We start from the raw sequence: 19,795 nt of genomic DNA on the forward strand, positions 1-19,795 counted from the left end.
CGTAAGCTGGGGTACGCCCAACGTAGAAGGGTTAAGTGATCGTGGGTGCGGAGGGGCGTATGCCCAACATAGGGTTAAGCCCTATATAAAGAACCTTATGTCTCGATGGCCAGTATCCATTTCCACCCTAAAGGAGCTACTACAAAACCCTAATCCATATTTGAGTGTTCTTGGAGCTTAGAAGATCACTAGAGAAGCATTTTGGTGTTTTGGATCCATTTCCAAACAAGAAAGGAGCAAAGAAAGGTGGTGGTTCAAAGGAGAGGTTGCAGATCTAGGATTGTTGCTTCATTTCTAACCTTTTCAAGGTATAAAGATCTAAACTTGGTGATTATTGTAGCACCTGGTTCTTGGTATGTAATTTATTTAAGTATTTTGCATTTTTGGCCTTGGACTCGTCGAGCTGAAGGACCAACTCGCCGAGTAGAAGCGGGATGGGACGCGGGATTTAAGTGATGCACTCGTTGAGTCGGGTCCCGGACTCGACGATTAGGCTCTGACTGGACAAAACCCTATTTTGATAGTTTGCACCCTATTTAATCATCTCTTTTAGCCACCACTCGTCCTATTGCTCACAGAAACCCTCCATAGCAAACCCTAAGTGTTTTGGTGCAAGATCTAAGGCTTTTGTGGTGATTTTGGTAGTTTTGTTCACAAAGAAGAAGGAAGAGCATAGAAGGATCAAGAGGAGACTGAAGGATTCGAGTTTGGTGCATCATTTTCAGTCTTTGAAAGGTATAAAGTCTGTACCTTGCTTGTTCATTTGTTATATCCCTTTTGGGGGAAGATTTAGGGCTTTTTAGGCCATATAAGGTGGCCAACCATGATTGCAAACATGGTTGGGGGTCAAGACTTCAGATCTAAGTCTTGGGAGGAGTCACAAAGCAAATTTGGGTTTCTTTTGCACCCAAGGAAGGTCCCATGCAACATAAGAGCCATTTTAGAGCCATTTAGGCTCAAAAGTCTCATGCATGCACGTAAAGTTCAAAACTTTATGTGCTAGATCGAGCTTAGGGGATTGGATCTATTATTTGGTCAAAGGTTGTACATCATAAATCGAGGAAATAGGACATGGATGTTATCGACTCGGCGAGTCCGTTCTTGGGACTCGACGAGTCCAATGCATAAAGTCCCATATCTGTTGAGGGTCAAAAAACTCAGTTGGGTGTTAGAAGGGTTGTAGAAGGTCCGAAGGAGTGACCCAACGTATTAGACTTACCCTTAGACTTGGAGTTCATGGGACTCAACAAGTCTAAGGCAATCTCCTTATGGTTGAAGATGAACTCGACGAGTTGTTCATACAACTCGGCGAGTAAAGAACAGAACTTGTTCATCAGATGAAGGTGAACTCGACGAGTTGTTTATACAACTCGGTGAGTCGGATGAAGGTTCATTCGATGTTCATATAGAGGAGGAACTTGTCGAGTCGTTGCTAAACTCGTCGAGTCGAGTCGTGGATAAGGAAGGATAAAGGGTTAGGGACTCGACGAGTTGACGGACCAACTCGGCGAGTCGGGTCAATTGGAAGTTAACTTTGACTTGCACTTGGTTGGGGGTAAAATAGTCATTTTACCCTAAGAGTAGACATCGGATTCTGACCGAGTGTTTTGTAGGGATTATAGCCGGAGGATTTCCAGAGCAGCAGCAGACAGAGGTTTCCTGTACAGATTATCAGCAACTACTCGTACGAGGTGAGTTACCTTCCAGTAGCGGTGGGTCTACGACCACAATATCGGCCCGCCAGTAGGAGTTGTATGTTAGATGATTGTCTTTGTGATACTCATATAGGTTTGCTACTACCTAATATGTTATGAGCTAGTATGATATGATATTAGATGCTAGTAGCAGTAGGGGAGATAGTCCCCAATGTTACCGGTTGATAGGGCCAAAGGGGGTGGTTATACCTAATCATACTAGATAGAATATGGTTATGTGTTTCATGCTATGTGGTAGTAGTAGAGGGATGAAATAGTCCCCAACATCCGGTCGAGAGGACCGCTAGGGAGGCCAGCACCCAGATATGCTAGGCAGTATCCGGTCGAGAGGACCGAAGGGGAGGCCAGCACCCAGGTATGCTAGGCAGCATCCGGTCAAGAGGACCGAAGGGGTAGGTTGGGCACCCTGATATGCCTAACAGTATGTGTATGTTATGTGATTGTATGGTATGCGGTACGATGGGGGAACTCACTAAGCTCCGTGCTTACAGTTTGTAGTTTTGGTTTCAGGTACCTCTTCAGCGAAGGGGAAGGAGCTGGCACGGTAGCGGCACATCATACACATACTCATTGTTTTCCGCACTATGGATATTCTGGGATTGTTGTAACAACGCAAATTTTCAAACAAATTTTTCATTTTTAAAATATAATTATTTCCATTCAAAACAAGGCATAAATAGTTTAAGTATTCTGTCAAACACAAATATTCAAAATCCCAAGATCATAAAAGCATTCTTCAGTGTGTATCGATCACGCCGGCGCCTTCCCACGGTCCTCGCTAGTACCTGAAACACATACATAACAACTGTAAGCATAAATGCTTAGTGAGTTCCCCAATATACAACTTACCCACATACGCCTTTCCAGGCCCTGACCTTCCGGTCATCAACACCACGCCTTCCGGCCCATAACATATTGCCTTCCGGCCCACATAACATACATAGCACATATAACAAATATCTTACCACATATAGCATACATATCACATATCGTATCTGACCTTCCGGTCACACAGTCAAACCCTTCCGGGTACAGTATAGTGAGAAGACTCACCTCGTGAATGCTGAAAGCTAGCAAATCCTGAAATCACTCGTGCACAATCCGACGAGCTACAACCTTCCTATAACATCACATATCTCATTAACACATATATCTTCTAAGTGTGACTATCCCTAAGAAGTCAGACTTAGGTCAACTCTGGTCAACGGTCAACGGTCAGCTCGACCGGACTCGGCGAGTACCATGGCGACTCGGCGAGTCTAGACGTCCTCCAACTCTCTGGGATTCCCTATCTACTCATCGAGTATCCCCCTTGACTCGACGAGATCCTCGTGGAAGAATCGCGGGGCCACCCCGACTCCACTCGCCGAGTCTGAAGAACAACTCGGCGAGTCCCAGTGAATCTTCAAGCTACTCGCCGAGTCTGAAGAACAACTCGGCGAGTCCCAGTAAATCTTCAAGCTACTCGCCGAGTCTGAAGAACAACTCGGCGAGTCCATGCCATGCAGACGAGCAACTGCTTCCTGAAATACGTATGGTCCCGAGATATACAATCATGGGACTTTCTGGACTTCTAAACATCTTATTACTGGGGTATAAACGTCTGGGTAATAACATAATAACCCATCTAATCACTAAATGGGTTTCATAAACCCTAGATTCGTATACACATCAAAATAACACAAATGGTCCGAGTATTACCTGAAAATGCACTCTCTGTGTCCCCAAACCTCAGGACTCGATCCTCCTTGATATTCCTTTGGCCAAACTCTTCTTCTTCTTGCCTAACAAGCTCCTCCAAGTTCCAATAGCTTTCTCTCCTGCTCTAGACGTCCACAACGATTAGGGTTCTTCTCAATCGGCCAAAAGACGGACAATGACGGCCTAAGAGGCGTTATATACGATCCAAAACCAAACGGCTAGGGTTTCTGCTGAACAGCGTCGACTCGCCGAGTCCATATCTGGACTCGTCGAGTCCAGTCGCGAACCCGCGACCAAGTCTGCGGTCCTACTCGGCGAGTCTGGCTCCAACTCGCCGAGTCCCTTCCTAAAATGCCCCCAAAAAATAGTTTTAAAGCAATACCTGAAATTCCGGGCTGTTACAATTGTACTCTAACATGTTCTTATTTTATGACTTGGGTTTTCAGACATGATACATTGTTTTATGAGATGATGTGATTTCATAGTATTTTCTTATGAATGTTTTTATGAGTCAGTTAATTAAAAAGATTTTTTTGGTCTTGAAAATTGGGTCGTTACAATTATCTTCTTAGATCTCTTAGATTGAGTTTTTGGACCATTTTGGTCCAAAGGTTAAGCTTTGTGGTTCAATCCGATTTCTAGGACTTGGAGTTTGCTACTCTCAATTTTAAATGAGTCCTTAAGGCAGAAAGTTGCCATCTTGAATGTCTTATTGGGTTCAGGTATGAGTTAAGAGCATTTCTGTGAGAATGGAATATCATTTTTGGAGTTTGGACTTGTTTGGGGCATGCAAAGTCACTAAGTCAATGACTTTATGGATTAAGACGTTAAAAAGGACTTGGATCTGTGATTTTAGCTCCTAGATCAGGGTATTAAGCACTTAATGGGAAAGTGACTTAACAGGGGAGTACGCTGAGTGTACATGCAGGTATGCCCAACGTACACACCATTTGGCTAGTACGCTTCGCGTACATAGGAGTACGCCTAACGTACTCATAAGTTATGGGTCTTGTGAGTTTTGGGGCCTCGGTTTGGGCCATGCAGGGGATTTTGGTCCTTTAGTCTTTAGTGGGCCATAAGGAGTCAGATAATGTGGGCCAAGAAGATTTTTGGGCTTAGGGTAAGGCCTATTAGAGGGATTGGGCCCAATTTAGCAAATTGGGCCATTAGTGGTCCACTAGTGGGCTCGGAATCCCATCCATTGTTGGGCCTTTTTATATTATGGTTTTGAGCCTTAGATATAGACCAAGTTGGACTAGGGGGTAAAATGGTCATTTTACCCTAAGAAGGATTATTGTTTTGGACTAAGTGATATTTTGGCATTGATAGCTCGGGGAGTCGAGAGATCAGCAGTTCGGGGATCTGCCAGCTAGCAGCGAGGGGTTATTCGTAGGATTATACAATTAGCTTTGCGAGGTGAGTTTTCTCCAGTAGGAACGATTCTAAGGCACCAATGTCTCCCTGTTTATGTATGTTAGTGTATACTGGATTTAGATCCGATGCGGGGGGTTAGCCTAATGCACTTTATATGTTCCGGATTTCAGTCCGATGTCGGGCGAGGCCCGAAGAAGGATTATAGGTATGTTTTCAAGCTACAGTTCGATGTCGGGTGGTACCCGAGGTAGTAGTGTATGTTCAATTATACTTATTGTCTTTTTGATACTTGTATGTGCCTAGTAAGGAGATGAGTGTGGGCGGAGGCCTGTATCTCATCACTAGTTGAGTGTGAACGAGGCTCCATATCTCATTAGTAGTAGAGTAGGGGCGGGGACCAAGATAGGCGGGGCCTTGAGACTAGCAGTTATAGTATAGCGATTGTTTGTTATGTATTAGCATGTTTATATGAACTGTATGTGTGTAGCAGGCGGGGCCTAGTAGAAACAGATCTATATACCAAGCGAGGCTCGATGCCAGGCGGGGCTTGATGCTAGATTCGTCCGATGCCGAGGGGGGGGCGATGTAGCGGGTTAGGCCCAATGTTTGCAGTATGCGTTTATGTGTATGGTATGTGGTAGTATGGGGAACTCACTAAGCTTCGTGCTTACAGTTTTCCGTTTTGGTTTCAGGTACTTCCGATAGCGGAGGGAGAAGCTCGGGATGACTGCATGGCAAACACCAAGAAGTTTTTAGCCTGAGATATTTACTATGATAAAAAGAATATGTTTTGAGATGATACTCTGATTTGATATAGCGATATTTGTTTATGAATGAAATGGTTGATAATTATGGTTTTTATTAATGATTTAAAACGAAATTTTTGGTCTGGATTTTTGGGATGTTCATGCGAAAGTGGTGTTGAATGCGAAAAAGGATCATGTAGCCATTGGATGCAATTGATCGCAAGCCATTACAGTCTAGAGTCTTTGGATGCGAACGGGGATGAGAACCATTTCAGAATGCAATTGGCTGTAATGCGTTGCGACTGCTTTCCAACTGTCGGAACGCCTCGGAACTACATGTGACTAGTTTCGATCCTCATAGTCAATGAGAACAGCATCAGAATGTGGTTAAATGCGAATGTCGGAACACTAGTTGTGATTCTCGGAATTTTAAAGACTTTTTGAGAGGAGCTTGCATGATTATTGATGCCGGCTAGAGCTGGAAGATTTTAGAGACGCTTTTGAGTTATTTTTAGCCTTTATTTAATAGTTTATTTTTTATTTATTAGTTTTTTTTATTAGTTTCATTTTATTTTGTAATCATTGCTAGGCTATGAATAGCCCCCCTTTGTCAAACATTTTGAATAGTTGAATGAACTAAATTTTGAAGAATTTTGTTTTGTTGAGTTGCGTACTTGCTCATTTGTCAATTATAGGACGCGTATTCTAGGTTGATTTGAATTCAAATCTATAGGTATTGATTTGTCTTCACCAACATTCAATCTATAGGTCTAGATGTTTATCAAATCTATCATTTTTCTTGTTTGATTTTCGAGCAAGTTATCATTGATCTTGTTTCGTATCGTTATTCTTATTTTCTGTTGCATTCATAAAATCAGAAAACCCAAAAAAAAAATCAACCCCCTCATATTTGTGTCAATATCTATCTTCGTACGCCATTTATATGTTAAATTCGAAGGCACAATTTTCATCCATCCTGATTAAAATGTTGCTACATGCAAAAGTAGCATTGATAAATTCCAATTTTATCGAAGACAAGAGTCTTTTGACAATGAGGCTAAATTGGTTGCCACAATTTCTGAAATATCTTCTCCCTAAGAATTGGAGCAACTCCAACTAGCGTATAATCATGCATATAACATTATTGTTGATCTATTAGGTTGATAGGTATGTATTTCATTCTTATTTTCTCTCTCTCTCTCTCTCTCTATATATATATATATATATATATATCACCAACAAGATTCCAAACAATTTATGTCATTTACACTGCTTTATTTTATCTATTCTATGTGTGTATTTATTAGTAATTGGTCTATATGAGATCTTAAAGATATAGAGTTATCATTTAGTAATAAGTAATTATATGGAGAATATTGTTGCACTATCACTCACAAAATAGTCTTTGCCATCTCAAAATGCCTCTCACAAGCTCATTTTTTTCTTAGAGGTAAACCTTATAAGCCAAAAGGTGCTCCGCTACAAAAGGATTTGCAAAATTTCAAGACAATTCATATTATAATTAGACAAAACTTCAAAAATGTTCCCTGTGGTTTTTGAAAATATCAAGTTTGGTCCCTAATTTACAAAAACCTCACGGATGGTCCCTATGGTTTCAAAACTTTTAACATTTGGTCCTTTCGGCTAACTCTGTTACCATTTAGCCGTTAAGTCAAGGGCATTTTTGTCATTTCACTACACAGGGACCATTTATGAGGTATTCAATTACTTTTTTAAATAAATAAATAAATAATATTTAATATGCAAGGGGTCTCACCTCTCTCTCCCTCCATCTCTCTCTCTCTCTCTATCTCTCTCTCTCTCTCTCCCCATAAAACACCACCATTCCACCGCCTCCCACCTCCTATACCCCCTCCCCTTTCTCACATATGCACCTCTATCGCCTCCCAAACCTTCAATATCCTCTACTTCTTTTCACTTACTCAGCCAAGGGGAAAACCCCTTATTATATCCCATGCATCGATTTACTCCATCGGGGTAGAATTTTAATGAGATTGAATTTGTGGGAATTGGGAAGAAGATGAGGGGTTGTGTATTAAAGTGTTTGTGTGTGAATTGAGTGGTGGCGTTACTGGAAGGCAGTGGATTAATGATGCGAGCTGTAAGGGTTTAAAGGTAACCGTGGTGAATGTTTCTCACCGGTAGATAAATTGGGTTTTTTTTCCGACGAAGATGGGGGAGGGGCGAAGAAGAATCGATTTTCTGTTCTTATGTGCAAATCGATTCTTACACAACCCCTTTGATTCCATCCAGATTCAATTCCAGTTTCGTTCAACAACCATTTCAGAGAAAACAAAGGAGGCAGAGGTGGAGTAGATAAACTTTTGGAGAAGATGAAGCGTAGGCGATTTCATTACTGCTCGCTTAAAGAATTCTTGGATCGTCATTGTTTCCATGAATCTCCTGTTCGAATTGCTTGGAACTTATCCATTGCTATCTATAGGATTTCGAGGGTATAGTAATTCTATAAAAACGATGAAGATTTTGGTGGTAATCCGAGAATTAGTTGTTTAATGATATCAATGTACTCTTGAAAAATAGTTAAGAACAGATGAAGAATTTCACAGTTATTGGTTGATATATATGATTGTCGAGGGTTGAAGAATAAATTGAAGAGAATGAATCTTTGATGATTAATTTGATTTTTAATGTGATACAATTTTTGTTGATAATTGTGATCTTGATATCATCTGATAATTGATGTTTCAGAGGATGATTTGTTGAATATGATATCTTTATGAATTAAAAGACTCTAACGAACATGAAGAAACTTGACAGTCAAATATATGGAGGATAACGAAATGCTTTTGAAGATAACTAATGAAACGAAGCTTTATCCGGAGATTGCATATGATGATCCGAGTTGTAGGTCCTCGCCACCATCATCTCGAGGAAATGGTGTTGTTGGAATCATGGTAATCAGCGTTTTCAAGAAGTGAGTGAGAGAGAGAGAGAGATGGGATGGGACCCCTTGCATATTAAATATTATTTATTTAAAAAAAAGTAATTGAAAACCTCATAAATGGTCCCTGTATACTGAAATACCAAAAATGTCCGTGACTTAACGGCTAAATGGTAACGGAGTTAGCCGGAAGAACCAAATGTTAAATTTTTTGAAACCACAGGGATGATCCGTGAGGTTTTTTGAACTTAGGGACTAAATTTGATATTTTCGAAAACCACAAGGATCATTTTTGAAGTTTTGTCTTATAATTATTTGATAATTTCTCTGAATTTGACGCTCTCACGATCACACTTATTAATGTCATGAACAGATTAATGTCGTTTGTAAGGCTTCAAAATCTTCAAGCACCAACAATTTACAAAATTAAAAATCAAGAAATTGCAAATAATGAAAATCTCGACTTTGTGGTACTGTACCAAATGACACAAATGACAGGGGAGATGACAACAATAAGGACATGAGAAGTGAAATTGACTTCATCGTTCGAATCACAATGTTTAAAAGCATTGAAGGTTAACAATGAGGAGGAGAGCCTAGACTCATGGTTTTGGTTTTTCCTCTTATTGATAAAGCTTGAAATGGATAAACCTAAAAGAACCAAGAGAGTGAGTCGACCTTACATAGGACATGTGATCAGAAACAAAATAAAGTTACGATAATTTAGGGGCACCATCATCAATTTATTTTTAGTCAAAAGGGTTTTTGATAATTAGGTATTTTAAAAGCTAAGAATAATAACATTTAAATTTAAAATCACAGAAATACAAAATTTTAAAATTTAACAAGAATTTGTTATACAAGATTCTCAAATGTAAAACCCTAATGATATGATTGATCTCCCTGAAAACTAATACGTTTGAAATTTGAAAACATTTAAACAAAAATGTTTATTCTTGGACTCCATTACATGTAATCAATGTCCTTGGGTCCTTGTCTCTCCTCGATCTCCTCGCCCAACTACCCTTCGCATCAAATCATCAGTACGCTCTTCCTACTTACCAACAACCACACTCCTAAAGTTGGGTGCTACAATCAAACCAATCTTATCTTCTAAGCAAAACTATCAACTTCGAGGTCTGTTTATATCTCCAGAATCCAGATCACCTTCTCTGTAATCATAATTGAATTCCAAGTGTCTATCGTTCGCAGGGTCGTTCCGATTGTTGAAGAATGGCGAGAAAGAAGATTAGAGAGTATGATTCAAAGAGGCTGTTGAAGGAACATTTGAAAAGACTAGCAGGGATCGACCTTCAGATCTGCTCTGCTCAGGTCTGAGACTGCTTTTGTATTTCTAGTTATCTATGTGTTCTAGTATATATGTAATATTTTATGCTGATCGATTTTACAGAAGCTAAACTTGGATTCTGCTTTTAGGTAAATCTGTTCAAATTTCTGGAGTAATTTGGTCTGAGAGTACTTTTGGCATGCCAGTTTTTGTATATTCTTTAGTTAGTTGATCAATGGGCAATTTTGAAAGTGGGAGTGCAAAAAGGGTGAATGAAATTTGTAGTTTTTTCTCCAAAACCGCTCATTTATGATTTGTTTACTAATGAAGTCAAGTATGATGGTTCAAAGTTCAAACCATTAATTACTTTATTTGTGATCAGTATATACTCGTATCCATATCTAGAAGAGGTAAAATTGGTGGTCTAAGGTTGAATAGTGAGGCATTCAACATAAATATGTAATGAAATTTTATAGTATGATCTAAGTGAAAAAGATAATTAGATGGATTTTGTAACAGATACTAAAGTAATTGTTGGTGTTGATACTGATTTCAATCTCAAGTTTAAAAAGAAGTGGCAAAAGTGAGTGCATATTGTGTTAAGTGTATGTTGTATGAATGCGAAGATGTGAAGGTAGGGGTGGGTGTATGACAGATGTAGTCCAATTCCAATGACTTGAAAAAATCACATAGTAGTAGTAGTAGTAATAGCTTGGTGAGAGTCCCTTGATGGAATAGTAGTAGAAAACATATGCATACTTGGATGAGGAATCAAGAAAGTTGAGTTGTGATAATGATGTATGTAGGTGAATGCATCGACAGACTTGATCGAGTTAACAGACAAAGAAGCATGGCTCTCATCAACAAAGCTGGTTGTGAAACCGGATATGCTGTTTGGGAAGCGTGGGAAGAGCGGCTTGGTTGCTTTGAACTTAGATGTTGCTCAAGTTGCAGATTTTGTCAAATCTCGTCTTGGTGTTGAGGTTTCTCCCATCTCAAACTTACAAGTGTTTAACATGTCACCCAATTATACCCCTACAAAACGCCTTAATAAAAATTAATTATACTATACACAATGTTGTAATACAAAAAACAAATCAAAGTAAAACTAGTACTGTAATAAGCAAATAACTTGTTTCTAGGTTGAGATGGGTGGATGCAAAGCCCCAATAACAACATTTATTGTGGAACCATTTGTTCCACATGATCAAGAATATTACCTTTCTATTGTCTCTGAAAGGCTGGGCAGCACTATTAGCTTTTCAGAATGTGGTGGTATTGATATTGAAGAGAACTGGGAGAAGGTAATTCACTAATTCCATTCCATAGTTGTTGATAATATTTCAAATTAATTTTTTTTTTGTTGATCTCAGGTTAAGACTGCTTTCCTTCCAACCGAAAAACCTTTGACCCTAGACACTTGTGCTCCATTAATTGCTACGCTTCCATTGGAGGTGCATTTACTTTACACATCCTTCCTTCACTAATCACTATGAATAATAGCAAGCAAGTTTATCGTTAGATGTTTTGTTTTTTCCTTCCATTATGATTTCGGGATAAATTAGTGGGGCACTGGGGAAATGTTAGGATTTAAGTGGGAAAAACCTCGACTTTCTTTATGCATTAAGTAAACACCAAACCACACACTCATTAAGTTAAGTCATTCTTTATGCATTAAGTGGGAAAAACCGGATACATGAATGTTTGGTATGCTGATTTTGATCTGTTGATAAAACCAGGTTCGAGCAAAAATTGGCAATTTCATAATGGGTGTGTATGCTGTATTTCAAGGTAAGCAATGATTTTTCTTTTTTTTTGAAGTGATTTTCTTGTAGTACCAATTAATTGCATTCGCTGCTATCTCCCACTTGAACAGATCTAGATTTCAGTTTCCTAGAGATGAATCCATTTACGTTGATAAATGGAGAGCCATTCCCTTTGGATATGAGGGGAGAGTTGGATGATACTGCAGCGTTTAAGAACTTCAAAAAGTAAGCTTTTGTTGTTATCCTTTCCTTTCTATTTTTACATTTATTATTTATTTATTTGCATTTAGGTGGGGTAACATAGAGTTCCCTTTGCCATTCGGAAGGGTCCTAAGCCCTACAGAGAGCTTCATTCACACGCTTGATGAAAAAGTAAGTGCATTTTCGGAAATATATGATCTTTGTTTGAGGTTTCATCTGACTTTCTCTATATATATAACAAAAAAAAAAAGAAACAAAACATACACAGGCACATCCTTTCTTATTTCTAATCATATATATATATATATATATATATATATATATATATATATATATATTTGTTTGTTTGTTTGTTTGTTTCTGGTGAGTGGTGACAGACTAGTGCTTCATTAAAGTTCACTGTGTTGAATCCTAAAGGACGGATATGGACAATGGTGGCTGGAGGTGGTGCAAGTGTAATATATGCGGATACCGTAAGGCCAGTTTAATTTTATTGTGTTGTCTGGACTGGATAAAATGATGTTTCAAAAATAAGATGGCTCAGTTAGGGAAATGGAACTGTAAAAAGTTAGGACATAGTTTTTCGTGACTTTTTTTCTATTAAGTCGCTTTTCTAAATGAAACAGACATTCATATATAAGTTACTGGATCCATTAAGTAAAAAAATAGAGTATTTTGTTTGTAGGTTGGAGATTTAGGTTATGCATCAGAACTTGGTAACTATGCTGAGTACAGTGGAGCTCCTAACGAAGAAGAGGTGTTGCAATATGCTAGGGTTGTGATTGATGTACGGACCATACCAGGATCCTAACTTTTTATTAAATAAATATCATCAAATGAAATTAATACTGAAATGTTTCCTTTTTCAGTGTGCTACTGCAGATCCTGATGGTCGTAAAAGAGCCCTTCTGATTGGAGGAGGCATTGCTAACTTTACAGATGTTGCTGCTACTTTCAATGGAATTATCCGAGCCCTCAGAGAAAAGGTAGGCAGGTTAAAATATAAAACAAGTCTTAATTTTATTTTAACATCAAACATCAAACATGTTTTCATAATTTCCAGGAGTCCAAACTGAAAGCCGCAAGAATGAACATCTTTGTTCGAAGAGGTGGTCCTAATTATCAGACTGGTTTGGCAAAGATGCGTGCATTGGGAGAGGAACTGGGAATTCCCCTTGAGGTATGTATGTCTACCTTATACATACAATCAATTTCAGTAATCACCTTACCAGTTTTTACCTACTTACATAATCATATGATACTAATAATCAAACATATTCATTGTTTTCTAATTGTTGGAATTTGTAGGTTTATGGACCCGAGGCTACAATGACGGGCATTTGCAAGGAAGCAATTGATTGCATAATGTCATAATACATTAAAATGACTGTGTTTTTCTATTCCTTGATAACGTTACAACAACACTTCATTCTTCTTGTCAAATTTTCTTGTATTCTTACTATCAGTGCGCGCTTGTCTTTCTTATTTCTAATTCTAATCAATAAACAAAATATTATATACTGCTCAAAGAAATCCGACAACCACTGTTTCTCCTTCAACATATTTCGGATCCATATTTAGTCTTGTTTTTGTCAACCAAATGCATAATAAATTCATTGATTATGCCCAAAGATGACCTCGTCATCTGCTTCCTCAAAATCCTACCTCCACACCATCAAAGTATAAAATTATCAATCTTGTTTATTTTGATAAGGTGCATACTTAAACAAAACCCTTTGTGCATTACATTATATAGAATGTTTTTTGGACAAATTGGTGCTTTAGTTATTGAGATCGGATTTGTCATCAAGGATCCAATATGAATAGATATGCATGCATTCATTTTAGGCCTGACAATTGGGTTGGGTTCGGGTTGGCGGATTGAAAACATTAACCCAATCCATATAACCCGTATAAGTATATGGGTTCATGGGTTAGTGGGTCGAACCCAACCCATATAACCCATTTAATAAGCAACACATTTTAAAATGAAATTAAAAATTACAAATCAAATGAAGTCAATAAGTCTTAAATATTCAACATAAATTCATAAATAGGAATGACAACAAGTGTGCGACAGCCAGAGGACGAGAAGACGAGTGGTGTGCATGCGACACTGTGACGGTCGGTGACTCGATGCCTCAATCGACAGAGACGGGAGACATGGAGTTTTGAGTTTGGAGATTGAAGACTGAATTTCTTTTTGATTCGGGGATTCTTAGGGGTTAAGCACGTTAATTCGACTCGAAGATGTTTTGTAGTTTTGGAATTCAAAAAACGATTAAACGATAATCAAATATTCAAAACTGATAAATAATTAAATATATTTTTTAAACATTATATATATATATATATATATATATATATATATATATATATATATATATATATATATATATATATATATATATATATATATAATCGGATTGGCGGGTTGACCCGCGAACCCAAACAGATAACCCAACCCAACCCATGAAATAAATGGGTTGGCGGGTCAAAAATCTCAACCCAAGCCCGTTTATTTTCGTGTTGGGTCAGTGTCGGGTTACGGGTTGAGTTGAGGATTGCCACCCCTAACTCATTTCAATGGAAGACATGTATCCGGGGACATGGTAGTCAATCATAACCGTTTCCATATGTTTTTAATTTATGGAAAAAGAAATAAAATTAATAAAACTCGATTTCTTTATATATTGTAGGGCTAATGTCATAAAAGGTGTGAAGTTTTCAAAAATTGATTGGTTTTACCATTTGATGCCTTTTAGGTTTAATAATACCCAAGGTTTTGTTTACTTTGTCCACATATATTATATATGTTTGGGGGACCAAAATAACTGTGTTGATATCAATTTAAATCTATACCAATTATAGTTATGGACTTAGAAAACACCGAACCATCCGCTCCAAATTTGCTTGTTCACCACCTTCGCCACACCTACTCCTCCACAATCGAAAGCCACATGCTCAGCCTTCTTCTCCGACGAAATGTTGTGGCGACCTCCTGAATACCTTCCACATATTTACATCTCCTCTTCCCGAACCTTCTCCCTCATCCACTCCTCCGTCCTTAACGGACGCCATGAATCGTTGCTCTGTACCACAATCCGGTTTCACGAACACAAGATCTAGTTTCACCGGATCTGAACCGGAATTCCATCGGATTTGCTTTCCCAATCAGGTTCCATCAGATCTGAAGCCGACATCAACCGGATTTGCTTTCCCAATCTGGTTTCAGCAGTTATCGCCACTGACTCCATGGAACCTATAATAATCGGTATCATGTTTACGTTTGTTTTCTTGAGATTTGCTTCAAATTTTCTTCATACAATGACGATGTTGTTATAATGACAGGTATAGGTGGATTTGTTTAGAAAATCGAATATAGGTTGTTGCTTGAGTTGGTGAGAATTCGAGTTAAGATAGGTGATAATGGAGGATTGCAAAAAGTGTGAAATTTCTGGTAGAAGAAATAAGAATACGATGAATTTGATTTACTTTTTGCTCAGGCTGTACAACCACAAAGGTTACTGTAAAGGTATCTTCATATATACTATTTTATTTAAATTAAATTCCACACTTACCCCTATTATTACAACTTTTAGAAGTTAGTTATGCACATTACCAGAGGTGCATAAAAACAGGACGGTGTTACAATCAACAAGTTTTCAAAAGTAAAAAAAAAAAATTGCCAAAAATAATATTCTTTTTTCTTAAACATTAATTTAGCTTTAGTTTAAACAAATAAATAAAAATACAACTCTATCACTAACTCTATCACTGTACAAGTCTTTTAATACATTTAATGTTTATGTAAAAAACTAAAAATGTGGTTTTTTTTGTGTACTTATTTCAAACGTAAGTTTTGGTCTATTTTAATATATAAAGAACTTAACTTCTTATAATTTCATATTTAGATCTAAATAATGTATGATGTAAATTTAAACGGACCAAAAATAAAAATATTGATATATCAATTTTTATTTTGAATAAAGATTGTATACACGCTTTTCTATAGTAACATATTTATATAATAAAAAAATAGATTTTTTTATTAGTATCCTTATATTTTGTAAATTATATAAATACATATAATTATTAAATACACAAGGCCAACTAGTAAATCGAAAATGAGAAAACAAATAAGTCTATATAAATCATATGTGATTTGATACATATAATAACATATGATTAAATACACAAAAAAAACTATTAAATCAAGAAAGCGAAAACAAATCTTGTGTGTATAAATCGTATGTGATTAAATACATATAATCATATGTGATTAAATACACGATACCAACTATTGAATAAAAAACACAAAAATAATTATTGGCCGAATAAATAATATGTGATTAAATAAATATAATCACATGTGATTATATGTATCTAACATGATTTATATGAACAAGATTCATTTCGCATTTCCGATTCAATAGTTTTTCTCTTTTATTTAATTACATGTAAGTATATGTATTTAATCACATATGACTTATGGGAAAAATATTTTAAAGAACATGTGAGTATATCTATTTAATTACATGTGAGTATATGTGAGTATGGTTTTTGTCCACATAAATCACATATGATTAAATACTTATAATTAAATGTGATTATATACACGAAAACAACTATTAAACTCGGAAAAAAACCAATCTTGCCCATATAAGTCATATGTGATTAGATACATATAAAATGTGATTATATACACGAAAACAAATATTGAATTAAGAACACAGAAACAAAATGTTTCGACATAAATCGTATGTGATTAGATACATATAATTACATGTGATTACATGTATCCAATCACATATGATTTATATGGAACAAATTTGTTCACATTTTCAATTCAATAAATTTTCTCATGTATTTAATCACATGTAAATATATGTATTCAATCCCATGTGGTTTATATTGAGAAGATTCGTTTTCGCATTCTCAATTTAATAAGTGTTCTTTTTCCACATTAATCATATGTGATTAAATACATATAATCACATGTGATTATATATATGAGAGCAATTGTTGAATCAAACACTCGAAAAGAAATCTTTTCACATATATCATATGTGATTAGATATATATAATCACATGTGATTAAATATAAGAGAACAACTAATGAATTGACAACGCGAAAATGCATATTGTTCACATAAATCATATGTGATTAAAACATAGAATCACATGTGATTATCTATGTCTAATCACATGTGATTTACATGGATAAAATACATTTTTGTTATTCTTGTGTATTTAATCATATGTGATTATATGTATCTAATCACGTATAATTTATTTAGACAAAAATCAATCTTATCCATATAAATCATATGTATACATATAATCACATGTGGTTGTGGTGGGGGTCTTCGACAAAGTTCACGAAAATAAATACTTTCCACATAAATCATATGTGATTAAATACATTAATTACATGTGATTATATGTATCTAATCACATATATTTATACAGATAATATTCATTTTCACGTTCTTGATTCAATAGTTTTTTTAGTAACTTTAATCACATGCGATTAAGTACACGAGAACAACTATTGAATCAAGAACACAAAAATGAATATTGTCCACATAGATCATATGCGATTAGATACATATAATAACATGTGATTATGTGTATCTAATCACATATGATTTATATGGCTAAGATTCATTTCCGTGTTCACGATTCAATAATTTTTTTTTCACTTTAATCATATGTTATTAAATACATTTAATCGGATGTGATTATATGTTTCTAATCACATATGATTTTATTTGGAAAAAACGAATATTGTCTGTAAAAATCATATGTGATTATATACATACGATCACATGTGATTATATACACGATAACAAATATTGAACAAAGAATACGAAAACAAATCTTTATCCATATTAATCATATGTGATTAAATATATCTAATCATGTGTGATTATATGAATCTAATCACATATGATTTATGTGGACACAGTTCATTTTTGCTTTGTCGATTCAATAGTTGTTCTCATTTATTTTATCACATGTGATTATATGTATAATCGTATGTGATTAAGTACATGAGCACAACTATTAAACCGAGAAGACAAAAAAGAATCTTGTGCACCTCAAATCATATGTGATTATATACATATAATCACATGTGATTATATGTATCTAATCACATATGATTAATGTGGACAAGATTCGTTATCATGTTGTCGATTTCAATTATTGTTTTTCTCAACTTTAATCATATGTGATTAAATATATCTAATCACATGTGATTATATGTATATAATCACATATGATTTATATGGACAAAAAAGAATATTGTCCATATAAATCATATGTGATTCGATACATATAATCACATTTGATTGTATACACGAGAACAAATATTGAATCATATATGATTAATTACATATAATCATATATTAATAAATACATGAGAAAATTTATTAAATAGAAAATACGAAAATGAATCTTGTCCATATAAATCATTTGTGATTAGGTACATATAATCATATATGATTAAGTACACAAGCGCATATATATAATTGAGCCTGTAAATTTTGTCCACATAAATTATATGTGATTATATACATATAATCATATGTGATTATATGTATCTAATTGTGTGGTTGGTAAGTGGTAGGTGGTGGTGTTGGTTATGTGTAGGTGGTGGCAGTGGTGGTGGTGGCGTATAGTGATGTTTGGTGGTGGTAGTGGATGGTGGTGGTTGGTGGTGACGAGTGGTGGTTTTTGTAAGTGGAGCTGAAGGTGGTGTTGGTGGGTGGTGATGGTAGTGGTGAGTGGTGGTTGGTGGTGGTGGTGGGTGGTAGTTGTGGTGGGTAGTGGTGGTGACGACTGGTGGTGGTGGGTGGTGGGTAGTGATGGGTGGTGGTGGTGGGTGATGGGTGGTGGTGGTGATGATGGGTGGTAGGTAGTGGTTGTGGGTGGTTGTGATGGGTGGTGGAGGTGGGGGATGTTGGCGGGTGGTGGTGGTTGGGTGGTGATGGCAGTGGGTGGTGATGGTGGTGATGAGTAGTGGTTGGTGGTGGCGAGTGGTGGTGGATGGTGGGTGATGATGACTGGTGGGTGGTGGGTGGTGGTGTATAGTGATTGGTGGTGGTGGCGGGTGGTGGTGATAGGCGGTAGGTAGTGGTGATGGGTGGTGGTTGCGGTTGGTGGAGGCAGGTGGTGGTGATAGTGGTGGCCGGTGGTGGTTGATGGTGGTGGTGGGTGGTGGGTGGAGGGTGGTGGGTAGTGGTTGGTGGTTGGTAGTGGTGGGTGGTGATGGGTGGTGGTGGTGGTGATGGGTGGTTGGTAATGGTTGTCGGTGGTGGTGGCGAGTGGTGGTTGGTGGTGATGGTGGCGGGTGGTGGTGGCGGGTGGTGGTGGCAGGTGGTGGTGGTGGTGGGTGGTGATGGTGGTGCTGGTGGTGGTTGGTGGTGATTAGTGGTTGTGGTGGTGGGTAGTAGTGGTGGTGGCGGTGGGTGGTGAGTGCTGGGTGGTGGTGATGAGTGGTAGGTTGTGGTGGTGGGTGATGTTGGTTGGGTGGTGAGTAGTGTTAGTTAGTGAGTTTTTAATTGTTTGTAACTAATTTTTGATTTATATGGATAGTATTTTATAATTTTAAATAAGAAAATTGTGTGGTCCAAATTTGTTCTCAAATGTTCTCGCGATAAGAAATGTTCTCAATTGAACGCTCCCCCCCCCTCTCTCTCTCTCTCTCTATATATATATATATATATATATATATATATATATATATATCACATACAAGAAGGAATAAACTGTTGGATTAGGTGTCTAAGCCCATATCTATAATTGCTATAGACTTGAATTGATAGCAACACAGTCCTTTTGGTTGCCCCCAAACCTAGCAATTGGACATAATGGTTTTTAGCGAGAGAGGTTGATTTATTATTAGATTAATAAATTGAAATAAATAGTTTATTACTATATTATGTGAATAATATATTAATTAGAAATAATATTATTTAATTAATAATTAATCAAAAATTATTTAGAATTAATTTCGGGATTAATGAAATTAATTAAAAGTACAGGGACTAAAGTGCTATTATTAAATAGTTGAA

At 36.8% G+C, this 19,795-nt stretch overlaps 1 protein-coding gene across 1 annotated transcript; it reads left to right on the top strand.

Annotated features, from left to right (window-relative positions):
* Positions 1-9,456: 9,456 nt before the first annotated feature.
* LOC145072481 (ATP-citrate synthase alpha chain protein 3) lies at positions 9,457-13,199 on the top strand. The gene is made up of 13 exons (XM_079018913.1): positions 9,457-9,596; positions 9,672-9,791; positions 10,554-10,730; positions 10,890-11,051; positions 11,121-11,201; positions 11,487-11,538; positions 11,624-11,738; positions 11,804-11,885; positions 12,092-12,187; positions 12,400-12,501; positions 12,584-12,700; positions 12,778-12,894; positions 13,023-13,199. The coding sequence occupies exons 2-13, from the start codon at positions 9,693-9,695 to the stop codon at positions 13,086-13,088; spliced, it is 1,266 nt and encodes a 421-aa protein (XP_078875039.1). The 5' UTR covers positions 9,457-9,596; positions 9,672-9,692; the 3' UTR covers positions 13,089-13,199.
* The last annotated feature ends 6,596 nt before the right edge of the window (positions 13,200-19,795 follow it).

The sequence above is a fragment of the Lactuca serriola genome, chromosome 9 (assembly GCF_051521515.1).
Source record: "Lactuca serriola cultivar US96UC23 chromosome 9, Lser_US96UC23_V15, whole genome shotgun sequence".
NCBI lineage: Eukaryota > Viridiplantae > Streptophyta > Magnoliopsida > Asterales > Asteraceae > Lactuca > Lactuca serriola.

Bases quoted from the DNA above. Each gene is read 5' to 3' on its own strand.
- LOC145072481 (XM_079018913.1), top strand. From the start codon at position 9,693: ATGGCGAGAAAGAAGATTAGAGAGTATGATTCAAAGAGGCTGTTGAAG. The intron at 11,739-11,803 runs GTAAGCTTTTGT...ATTTGCATTTAG, and splicing joins GCGTTTAAGAACTTCAAAAA to GTGGGGTAACATAGAGTTCC. The intron at 12,188-12,399 runs GTAAGGCCAGTT...TTTTGTTTGTAG, and splicing joins GTGTAATATATGCGGATACC to GTTGGAGATTTAGGTTATGC.